Below are 12216 nucleotides of genomic sequence, written 5' to 3' on the forward strand. Positions count from 1 at the left end.
ATCCATCCATCCATTATCTGTAACCGCTTATCCTGTCCTACAGGGTCGCAGGCAAGCTGGAGCCTATCCCAGCTGACTATAGGAGAGAGGCGGCGTACACCCTGGACAAGTTGCCAGGTTATCGCAGAGCTGACACATAGAGACAAACAACCATTCACACTCATATTCACACCTACAGTCAATTTAGAGTCACCAGTTAACCTAACCTGCATGTCTTTGGGGGAAACCGGAGCACCCGGAGGAAACCCACGCGGACATGGGGAGAACATGCAAACTCTGCACAGAAAGGCCCTCGCTGGCCACGGAGTTCGAACCCAGGACCTTCTTGCTGTGAGGCGACAGTGCTAACCACGACACCACTGTGCCGCCCTGGAAAAAAAAATCACTTTTCTGTATTTTGTACGGATCACACCTAATATGTGTTTCAATTTTTTGACAATACCTGCTGCATGCAAGTTCATCCAAACCTTTAATGTACTCACTTTTTATGCCGTATATAAATTCTTCACTTTCTGCCTTCCGTCTGAATTTCATCTGTTATAATAATCACAATTTCAAACAAGTTATACTGTGCAGTATTTCCACTTATTATTATTATTATTATTATTATTATTATTATTATTATTTCTAAAGGACTTTACCAGGATAGTAATTGGCCTTAATATTGAAGCCACAGATCAGTTAATATCTGTCCACAGGCCACATTTGACTCTGAGGCCTGACTTTGAACACTGCTGATTTATAGATTCAATCGCCGGTATCTCCAGTACTTACAGTCATGTGAAAAAGAAAGTACACCCTCTTTCAAGTCTAGGTTTTAAATGTCAGGACATAATAAAAAAATCATCTGGTCCCTACCAAGTCTTAAAATTAGGCAAATACAACCTCAGATGACCAATAACACATGACATATTCACCTTGTCATTATTTATTTAACACAAAGTAAGCCAAAAATGCAGTAGCAGTGTGTGAAAAATTAAGTACACACTTACTGCTTCCATAGAAATTATGAAGGCAATTAGCAGCCAGGTGCTGCTGATCGAATGCATACTTGCCAACCCTCCTGATTTCGGTGGGAGGCTCCCGATTTTAGCCTCCATCTCCTGCCTCCCGATCGTATTTGTTAAAAACTGGATAATCTCCCAGTTTGGGGAAATCCCTACTGCCAAGTTAAAAATACTCCCAATTATGTCCAATCAGAATCGTATGAGAAACACTGCTGGCGTCAACTGATTGGTTAAAAATCAACGAACAGAATGACAGTCACTTCTGTAATGTAGGATTCACCCAGGCTGTCCGACGTTTTTTACAAGCAGTCATTCATCATGGCCACTAAACCCAATACCAAACGGCAAAAATATGAATGCAAATACCAGGTTGCATGGGAGAATGAATTTCCGTGGATAAGCAAATGTTCAACCAGCCAGTTACACATTTTAAGGTAAAGATACCTTAAATCAGAATATAATGGACATTTGAGTGTGAAATTAAACTCGTCTTCCATACCATTTCAGAAACAAACTATACAACTTCTGAAGTGTTTAGTGAAATTTTGCATGACAGAGAATTTGTTTGGTGAGTGTATTTGAATAGTGTGATAGTGTCTGAGTGCTATTTTGAATTTATGTTTGAAAGTTTACAAGTGAATTATCTGGAAAGTGATTGATTTTGATCGAGTTTTGAGGTTTGAAGTGAAAGATTACTACTGAGTGTATTTTGGTAGGACTAAAATTTTGCATTCGAGTGAATTTCTTTGTGGAATATATTTTGATGGTATGGTAGTATTTGTAGTGCCATTTTTAAATTTTGTTTGAAAACTTTCAAAGTTTGCAAATGAGCAAATTCCTTTGCTGCATTCCGATAGGATTTTGATAGTATTTCTCGTGCTTTTTAAATATTCTGTTGGAAAGTGTTTAGTGAGAGAGATGCGTTTTAGTAGTACTAAGACAGTACACCATTTATTTAATTGACTTGTTACTATTTTGGTTAAATCTTATATAAATTAAATAAATTTTTAATATGATATTATAGGGGGCGGCACGGTGGTGTAGTGGTGTGGCAGCGGGGGCGTGGTCAAGCGCCGGTCTGTGACAGGAGGGCGGAGTCAGGGAAGGTGAGTGGCAGAATCACTACACCTGAGAGCAATTAACCTGTGTTTGTGTCTTCCCAGTGACCGCGCCCTACTTAAGGAGGGAGAGCGAGAGCAGAGGAGCTCTGGCTGAACCAGACGCTGAGTGTGTGTGTGTATCTGAAAAGTGAATACATAATTGTTAACCTGAAAAGTGTTGCAATAAAACGTGCGGTCAAACCTGATCTCTGTCCTGCCGTCCTCTGTGCTCCACCCACGAACGCTGAACCGTTACAGTGGTGCCGGAACCCGGGACCTGGAGCACAGCAGCCTCACAGCCCCATAGAGTCCTCCCCGTTCGCTGAACTGATCCACGCCCTCGCCACGGCCCAGCAAAGCCAGCACCAGGCGCTACTCACCCTCCGAAAGGAGCAAGAAGAGCGGTTCGAGGCCCTGGTGTTGGCCCAACAAGAAGATCGCCAGGCGTTCCAGCACCTCCTCGCGTCGGCGGGGCCCACCAGCGCTCCTACCGCGGGCCCGTCTCCCCTCACCGTCACCAAGATGGGCCCGCAGGACGACCCCGAGGCGTTCATCACGCTCTTTGAGCAAGTCGCCGAAGCCTCGGGGTGGCCGATGGAGCAGCGCGCGGCGCGCCTCCTCCCCCTGCTCACGGGAGAAGCACAGCTGGCCGCGCTACAGCTCCCCGCCGACTGGCCTACGCGGACCTCTGCCGGGCCGTCCTCCAGCGCGTAGGGTGCACTCCAGAACAGCAGCGCCAGCGCTTCCGCGTGCTGCGCTTGGAGGAAGTCGGCCGGCCGTTCACGTTTGGCCAGCAGCTCCGGGATGCCTGCTGGCGGTGGCTGAGGGCCAACAACCGCGACGCCGAAGGAATCCTCGACCAGGTGGCGCTGGAACAGTTCGTCGCTCGCTTGCCAGCAGGAACTGCGGAGTGGGTCCGGTGCCACCGCCCGGCGTGGCTGGATCAAGCAGTCAAGCTGGCGGAGGACCATTTGGCGGCTGTCCCGGCGGCAGGACAGCAGATGGCATCTTCTCTTCTCTCCTCTTCTCTCTCCCCCCTCCTGTGTCCTGTCCTCGCCCCATTCCCCCTCCGCGGAGGCAGGGGCCGGCACCCCCCCAGCTGGCCCGCCGCACCCGCGGTGCCCTCCCATTTCTCCCTTCTGTGTCTGTCTCTCCCCCACCTCAGGTGAGTGAGCCCCAGATCACCGGTGCAGAGGGAAAGCCCGGGCTGGTTTGCTGGCGCTGCGGGGAGCCGTGCCACCTTCAACAGCAGTGCACGGCAATGGAAGTGGGCGCGGTGGTTCGGATCCCCGATGCGCCAGAGGCCGCCCTCGATCGGGCCAGAGCGTATCGCATACCAGTGAGTATCCAAGGGGCTACATATCAGGTGTTGGTGGATTCTGGTTGTAATCAGACCTCAATTCGCCAAAGCCTGGTTCAAAACGAGGCATTGGGGGGAGCACAAGGGGTGAAGGTGTTGTGTGTGCACAGGGATGTTCACCGCTACCCTTTGGTGTCGGTCCACATTATTTTCAGAGGGGAAAAATTTATAGTGAAGGCGGCGGTTAATCCCCGCCTTACCCACTCTCTAATTTTGGGGACTGATTGGCCGGGATTTCAGGGTTTAATGACACACCTAGTAGAGAGTGGGTCCTGCCATTTGACAGGGGGAGGTCCCGGTGTCGCTTTGGCGGGAGCAGCTGTCACAGAGCCGTCTATGCCATCTCTGCATCAGCGTGAGGAGCCGCCGGCTCCTCCTCTCTCTATTGGGGAATCCCTCGCGGATTTCCCATTAGAGCAGTCGCGAGATGAGACTCTGCGGCATGCGTTTGACCAAGTGAGAGTAATCAATGGTCAAACGCTCCAGCCGAACGCCACCCCGTCCTTCCCCTACTTCGCGATTATGAAGGATAGATTATACCGAGTGACGCAGGACACTCAAACTAAAGAGCGAGTCACGCAGCTTTTAATTCCGAAGAGCCGCCGGGAATTGGTATTCCAGGCGGCTCACTTTAATCCCATGGCTGGACACTTGGGGCAGGATAAAACACTAGCCCGAATAATGGCCCGATTCTATTGGCCGGGGATTCGTGGCGATGTCCATAGGTGGTGTATGGCATGCCGCGAATGCCAGTTAGTAAACCCAGCGGCCATTCCAAAAGCGCCTTTGCGCCCTCTACCGTTAATCGAGACCCCGTTTGAGAGAATTGGGATGGATCTCGTCGGGCCATTAGATCGGTCAGCACGAGGGTACCGCTTTATATTAGTTCTGGTGGACTATGCAACGCGATACCCGGAAGCAGTGCCTCTGCGCAATATCTCAGCACGCAGTATTGCAGAGGCACTCTTCCGCGTCATCTCCCGAGTTGGAATCCCGAAAGAGATTCTGACTGATCAAGGCACTATGTTTATGTCACGAACACTGCACGAACTGTATGGGTTATTGGGGATTAAGCCGATCCGCACCAGCGTGTATCACCCACAAACGGACGATTTAGTGGAACGATTCAACCGCACCCTCAAAAATATTATTAAGAAATTCGTAAGTGAGGATGCACGTAATTGGGATAAGTGGCTCGAACCCTTGCTGTTCTCAGTGCGAGAGGTCCTCCAAGCCTCCACGGGGTTCTCCCCGTTCGAATTATTATATTGGAGTAAGCCGCGTGGCATCCTGGACGTGCTGCGGGAAAATTGGGAGGAGGGACCTTCACAAAGTAAGAACGAAATTCAGTATGTTATGGACCTGCGCGCAAAACTCCACATGCTCACCCACCTAACTCAGGAGAATTTGCGGCAGGCCCAGGAACGGCAAGCCCGCCTGTACAACAAGGGTACGCGCCTTAGAGAGTTCACACCAGGAGATAAGGTACTCGTACTGTTGCCCACGTCAAGCTCCAAATTGATCGCCAAGTGGCAAGGACCCTTTGAGGTCACACGGCGAGTCGGGGACGTCGACTATGAGGTGAGGCGAACGGACAGGGGTGGGGCGCTACAGATTTACCACCTCAATCTGCTTAAACTCTGGAATGAGGAGGTCCCCGTGGCATTGGTGTCGGTGGTTCCGGAGAAGGCGGAGCTGGGGCCGGAGGTTCAAAAAGGGACATTGGCATCACATACCTCTCCGGTCCCCTGTGGAGACCACCTCTCCCCGACCCAACTCACGGAGGTCGCCCAGTTGCAGACCGAGTTTTCGGATGTGTTCTCGCCCCTGCCCGGTCGCACTAACCTCATAGAGCACCACATCGAGACGTCCCCGGGGGTGGTAGTGCGTAACCGCCCTTACAGGCTACCCGAACACAAAAAAAAGGTGGTTCGGGAAGAACTTCAGACCATGCTCGAAATGGGCATCGTCGAGGAGTCCCACAGTGACTGGAGCAGCCCGGTGGTCTTGGTACCCAAGGCCGACGGGTCGGTCCGGTTTTGTGTGGACTATAGGAAAGTCAACGCGGTGTCTAAATTTGACGCGTACCCAATGCCTCGTATTGACGAGCTGCTCGATCGACTAGGCACGGCTCGCTTTTATTCGACACTGGATTTGACGAAGGGATATTGGCAGATCCCCTTGACTCCACTATCCCGAGAAAAAACGGCCTTTTCCACACCGTTTGGGTTACATCAATTTGTCACACTTCCGTTTGGGCTGTTTGGGGCGCCCGCTACGTTTCAGCGGCTGATGGATCGGGTCCTCCGCCCCCACGCCACCTATGCGGCCGCCTATCTTGATGACATCATCATATATAGTAATGACTGGCCGAGGCACTTGGAACACCTAAGGGCTGTCCTTAGGTCGCTGAGGCGAGCGGGTCTCACAGCCAACCCAAAGAAGTGTGCGATTGGGCGGGTGGAAGTACGGTATCTGGGCTTCCACTTGGGCAACGGGCAGGTGCGTCCCCAAATTAATAAGACCGCAGCGATTGCGGCCTGCCCGAGGCCCAAGACCAAAAAGGGAGTGAGACAGTTCCTGGGGCTGGCTGGCTATTATCGTAGGTTTATACCTAATTATTCAGACATCACCAGCCCGCTGACTAATCTCACTAAAAAGGGGGCACCAGATCCGGTCCAGTGGACGGAGCAATGCCAGCGGCCTTTTTCAGAGGTAAAGGCTGCACTGTGTGGGGGGCCACTTCTACACTCCCCTGACTTTTCTCTCCCCTTTATGTTGCAGACCGATGCGTCGGACAGAGGGCTGGGGGCAGTTTTGTCCCAGGAGGTGGAGGGGGAGGACCGCCCCGTCCTGTATATAAGCAGGAAGCTGTCGGTGCGTGAGGGGCGCTACAGCACCATAGAGAAAGAGTGTCTGGCCATCAAGTGGGCAGTCCTTGCCCTCTGGTACTACCTGCTGGGGCGCCCTTTCACTCTCTGTTCGGACCACGCGCCCCTCCAGTGGCTCTACCGCATGAAAGATGCCAACGCGCGGATCACCCGTTGGTATCTGGCACGCCAACCCTTTAATTTCAAGGTGGTCCACAGGCCGGGGGCGCAGATGGTTGTGGCGGACTTCCTCTCCCGCCAAGGGGGGGGGGGAGTCGGCTGCAGGCCGGACGGCCGCCCGGCCTGAGTCGGGCGGTGGGGCTATGTGGCAGTGGGGGCGTGGTCAAGCGCTGGTCTGTGACCGGAGGGCGGAGTCAGGGAAGGTGAGTGGCAGAATCACTACACCTGAGAGCAATTAACCTGTGTTTGTGTCTTCCCAGTGACCGCGCCCTACTTAAGGAGGGAGAGCGAGAGCAGAGGAGCTCTGGCTGAACCAGACGCTGAGTGTGTGTGTGTGTATCTGAAAAGTGCATACATACGGTAATTGTTAACCTGAAAAGTGTTGCAATAAAACGTGCGGTCAAACCTGATCTCTGTCCTGCCGTCCTCTGTGCTCCACCCACGAATGCTGAACCATTACAAGTGGTTAGCACTGTCGCCTCACAGCAAGAAGGTCCGGGTTCGAGCCCTGTGGCCGGCAAGGGCCTTTCTGTGCGGAGTTTGTATGTTCTCCCCGTGTCCGCGTGGGTTTCCTCCGGGTGCTCCGGTTTCCCCCACAGTCCAAAGACATGCAGGTTAGGTTAACTGGTGACTCTAAATTGACCGTAGGTGTGAATGTGAGTGTGAATGGTTGTCTGTGTCTATGTGTCAGCCCTGTGATGACCTGGCAACTTGTCCAGGGTGTACCCCGCCTTTCGCCCATAGTCAGCTGGGATAGGCTCCAGCTTGCCTGCGACCCTGTAGAACAGGATAAAGTGGCTACAGATAATGAGATGAGAATGAGATGAGATGATATTATAGTTCTCTGTATTTTTACATGAGCTTACAGAAGGAAAACACATTTGATGCAATCCAATAATACTTTCATTCACTGTGACTATTTTAAGAAATGATAAACATTCTTCTAAAGCATCACTTGTGTTATTTTCTGTGGGTCTCTGTATGTATACAATATTCAGGCAGGAGATTTTTCAGCTAAAAATCAGACTTCCCTTTCATTGTTATTACAGTGGGGCAAAAAAGTATTTAGTCAGTCACCAATTGTGCAAGTTCTCCCACTTAAAAAGATGAGAGAGGCCTGTAATTTTCATCATAGGTACACTTCAACCATGAGAGACAAAATGAGAAAAAAACAATCCAGAAAATCACATTGTCTGATTTTTAAAGAATTTATTTGCAAATTATGGTGGAAAATAAGTATTTGGTCAATAACAAAAGTTCATCTCAATACTTTGTTATATACCCTTTGTTGGCAATGACAGAGGTCAAACGTTTTCTGTAAGTCTTCACAAGGTTTTCACACACTGTTGCTGGTATTTTGGCCCATTCCTCCATGCAGATCTCCTCTAGAGCAGTGATGTTTTGGGGCTGTTGCTGGGCAACACGGACTTTCAACTCCCTCCAAAGATTTTCTATGGGGTTGAGATCTGGAGACTGGCTAGGCCACTCCAGGACCTTGAAATGCTGCTTACGAAGCCACTCCTTCGTTGCCCGGGCAGTGTGTTTGGGATCATTGTCATGCTGAAAGACCCAGCCACGTTTCATCTTCAATGCTCTTGCTGATGGAAGGAGGTTTTCACTCAAAATCTCACGATACATGGCCCCATTCATTCTTTCCTTTACACGGATCAGTCGTCCTGGTCCCTTTGCAGAAAAACAGCCCCAAAGCTTGATGTTTCCACCCCCATGCTTCACAGTAGGTATGGTGTTCTTTGGATGCAACTCAGCATTCTTTCTCCTCCAAACACAACAAGTTGAGTTTTTACCAAAAAGTTCTATTTTGGTTTCATCTGACCATATGGCATTCTCCCGATCCTCTTCTGGATCATCCAAATGCTCTCTAGCAAACTTCAGACAGGCCTGGACATGTACTGGCTTAAGCAGGGAGACACTTCTGGCACTGCAGGATTTGAGTCCCTGGCGGCGTAGTGTGTTACTGATGGTAGCCTTTGTTACTTTGGTCCCAGCTCTCTGCAGGTCATTCACTAGGTCCCCCCATGTGGTTCTGGGATTTTTGCTCACCGTTCTTGTGATCATTTTGACCCCACGGGGTGAGATCTTGCGTGGAGCCCCAGATCGAGGGAGATTATCAGTGGTCTTGTATGTCTTCCATTTTCTAATAATTGCTCCCACAGTTGATTTCTTCACACCAAGCTGCTTACCTATGGCAGGTTCAGTCTTCCCAGCCTGGTGCAGGTCTACAATTTTGTTTCTGGTGTTCTTTGACAGCTCTTTGGTCTTGGCCATAGTGGAGTTTGGAGTGTGACTTTTTGAGGTTGTGGACAGATGTCTTTTATACTGATAACGAGTTCAAACAGGTGCCATTAATACAGGTAACGAGTGGAGGACAGAGGAGCCTCTTAAAGAAGAAGTTACAGGTCTGTGAGAGCCAGAAATCTTGCTTGTTTGTAGGTGACCAAATATTTATTTTACTGAGGAATTTACCAATTAATTCATTAAAAATCCTACAATGTGATTTCCTGGATTCTTTCCCCCCATTCTGTCTCTCATAGTTGAAGTGTACCTATGATGAAAATTACAGGCCTCTCTCATCTTTTTAAGTGGGAGAACTTGCACAATTGGTGGCTGACTAAATACTTTTTTGCCCCACTGTATATTAAAATTCAAGACGAGTATTATTTCAGATTTTTCACCCTGAGCTCTCTCATGCCTGATACATGAATCCCACAACCTATAGTAATTGATAGAACAATATCAACAATTCAAAAACTCTTTAACTGTATAAATTTCAAATGGTTTGCAATTAATTGGGATCCACTGTTTTTATCATTTCAACCGCGCATCAGACCCTTGTCCAATTGAATATGTTGTTCACGCACTTTTCTCCCCCATGAGAATTTTGAAAAGTTGGCATGTATGCAAATGAATTTGATTAATTGATCATCAGCAAGTGTGGCCACCTCTTAAAAAGCAGAAGTTTTGGCAGTTTGCTGGTCTGGAGCACTCAGGTGTATGTTAACACCATGCCAAGGAAGAAAGACATCAGCAATGATCTTAGAGAAGCAATATCAGTCTGGGAAGGGTTATAAGGCCATTTCCAAACAATTTGAAATCCATCATTCTACTGTGAGAAAGATTATTCAGAAGTGGAAAACATTCAAGACAGTTGCCAATCTTCCCAAGAGTGGATGTCCCAGCAAATTTACTCCAAGGTCAGACCGTGCAACGCTCAGAGAAACTGCAGAAAACCCAAGAACTACATCTAGGACTCTACAGGCCACAGTTAGCATGTTAAATGTTAAAGTTCATGGCAGAAAAGGACTGCGCAAATATGGCTTGTTTGGAAGGGTTGCCAGAAGAAAGCCTCTTCTATCTAAAAAGAACATGGCAGCACAGCTTAGGTTTGCAAAGATGCATCTGAACAAGCCACAAGCCTTCTGGAACAATGTCCTTTGGACAGATGAGACCAAAGTGGAAATGTTTGGCCATAATGCACAGCGCCATGTTTGGCAAAAACCAAACACAGCATATCAGCACAAACACCTCATACCAACCATCAAGCATGGTGGTGGAGGGGTGATGATTTGGGTTTGTTTTGCAGCCACAGGGCCTGGTCACCTTGCAGTCATTGAGTCAACCATGAACTCCTTAGTATACCAAAGTATTCTAGAGGCAAATGTGAGGCCATCTGTCCAACAGCTAAAGCTTGGCTGCAATTGGATCATGCAACAGCACAATGATCCAAAGCACATCAACAAATCTACAGCAGAATGGCTGAAAAAGAAAAGAATCAAGGTGTTGGAATGGCCAAGTCAAAGTCCAGACCTCAACCCAATTGAAATGCTGGACCTTAAGAGAGCTGTGCATAAACAAATGCCCTCAAACATGAATGAACTGAAGCAATGTTGTCAGGAAGAGCGGGCCAAAATTCCTCCACAATCAGTGCGTTTACATGCACATCCAAATCGAGCTACTGTCGGTAATCGAGCTAAGGGTCCCAGCAGGGGTGCCAGAGAAATCCAATCCTACATGCACACAAGGAAATCGAGCTATTGTGTGAGGTACACTGTGCACCCGAGCCACAGGTGGCGCTACACGCCCCATCGTGTTGGTACACTTCCGGTTGTCGTCATGAAGAAGAGCTATTCAAAAGTATAAACAAAGTTATCAGTTCCGTGTTCACAAGAAGAACAACGATGAGGACAGCAACATCGAGAGAGAGAAGATTGTTCCTTGTTCCTCCTGACCTCTTCTGCTGCTCGCTACTACTACTGTTGTCATGCCGACCGAGGCTGTTGTGTTTCCCGCTTGTGGTCTCGTCACTCGTCACTTCCGGAAGGGGCAGTGCTGAAGTAAGTAGCTTGACTACGTAGCTCGATAGGGTATACATGCACTAAGTAGCTCGGCTACAATCGCATAATCTAGGTCACGTAGCTCGATTATGAGAAATCCAGTTCGGTTCGATTTCAGCCGAGCTAAGGTGTTTCCATGGTATTTAGAATTTCGATTTCAGTTGAGCTATGGCAGAAATTTGATTTTCTCTATGTGCATGTAAACGCACTGAATGATGTGAGAGACTGATAAAATCATACAGAAAACGACTGCTTCAAGTTACTGCTGCAAAAGGTGGTTCTACAAGCTACTGAATCATGGGGTGTACTTACTTTTTCACACATGAATTCTGCATTTTCACTTAATTTTTCATCTCATCTCATCTCATTATCTCTAGCCGCTTTATCCTTCTACAGGGTCGCAGGCAAGCTGGAGCCTATCCCAGCTGACTATGGGCGAAAGGCGGGGTACACCCTGGACAAGTCGCCAGGTCATCACAGGGCTGACACATAGACACAGACAACCATTCACACTCACATTCACACCTACGGTCAATTTAGAGTCACCAGTTAACCTAACCTGCATGTCTTTGGACTGTGGGGGAAACCGGAGCACCCGGAGGAAACCCACGCGGACACGGGGAGAACATACAAACTCCGCACAGAAAGGCCCTCGCCGGCCACAGGGCTCGAACCCGGACCTTCTTGCTGTGAGGCGACAGCGCTAACCACTACACCACCGTGCCGCCCACTTAATTTTTGTGAAATAAATAATAACATGGTGGAATATGTTGTGTGTTGCTTTACACCTGAGGTTAGATTTGCATAATTTTAGGACCTGGTAAGGATCAGATGATTTTTTTTTGTTATGTCTTGATTGGTAAAGCCATGTAACTGAAAGAGGGTGTACTTTCTTTTTCACATGACTGTATATAAAACATATTACTCTTTCTTTTTTTAATTGTAAATGTCTGAAATGTAGAAAAAATATCATTCATAGAGGATATTACATACGTGTGAAAATATGAAGTTTATCTTTGAGTGGTGAATATATTCACGAGTGATCAAAATGAATGAGTGAAAATATTTTCAACACAAGATAAACTTCATATCTTTGCGCCACTGTGTAATGTTCTTTATATTATATGGGCACATCCACAAAAAAAAAAAAAAATATATATATATATATATATATATATATATATATATATATATATATATATATATACAGTGGCGCCTGAAAGTTTGTGAACCCTTTAGAATTTTCTATATTTCTGCATAAGTATGACCTAAAACATCATCAGATTTTCACACAAGTCCTAAAAGTAGATAAAGAGAACCCAGTTAAACAAATGAGACAAAAATATT

At 47.9% G+C, this 12216-nt stretch overlaps 1 protein-coding gene across 2 annotated transcripts in view; it reads right to left on the reverse strand.

Moving 5' to 3' along the window:
- LOC132876098 (uncharacterized) overlaps nucleotides 1–12216 on the reverse strand; it is a 50050-nt gene that overhangs the window by 9191 nt on the left and 28643 nt on the right. Inside the window, exon 6 of one of the 2 annotated variants that reach the window (XM_060913362.1) lies at nucleotides 482–534. The exons of the other annotated variant lie outside the window; for it this stretch is intronic. Coding sequence (XP_060769345.1) covers nucleotides 506–534 — 29 coding nt within the window. The 3' untranslated portion in view covers nucleotides 482–505. Of the gene's footprint in view, nucleotides 1–481; nucleotides 535–12216 lie in introns of those variants that run through there. 2 annotated transcript variants of the gene reach the window in all.

The sequence above is a fragment of the Neoarius graeffei genome, chromosome 28, assembly GCF_027579695.1.
Source record: "Neoarius graeffei isolate fNeoGra1 chromosome 28, fNeoGra1.pri, whole genome shotgun sequence".
Lineage (NCBI taxonomy): Eukaryota > Metazoa > Chordata > Actinopteri > Siluriformes > Ariidae > Neoarius > Neoarius graeffei.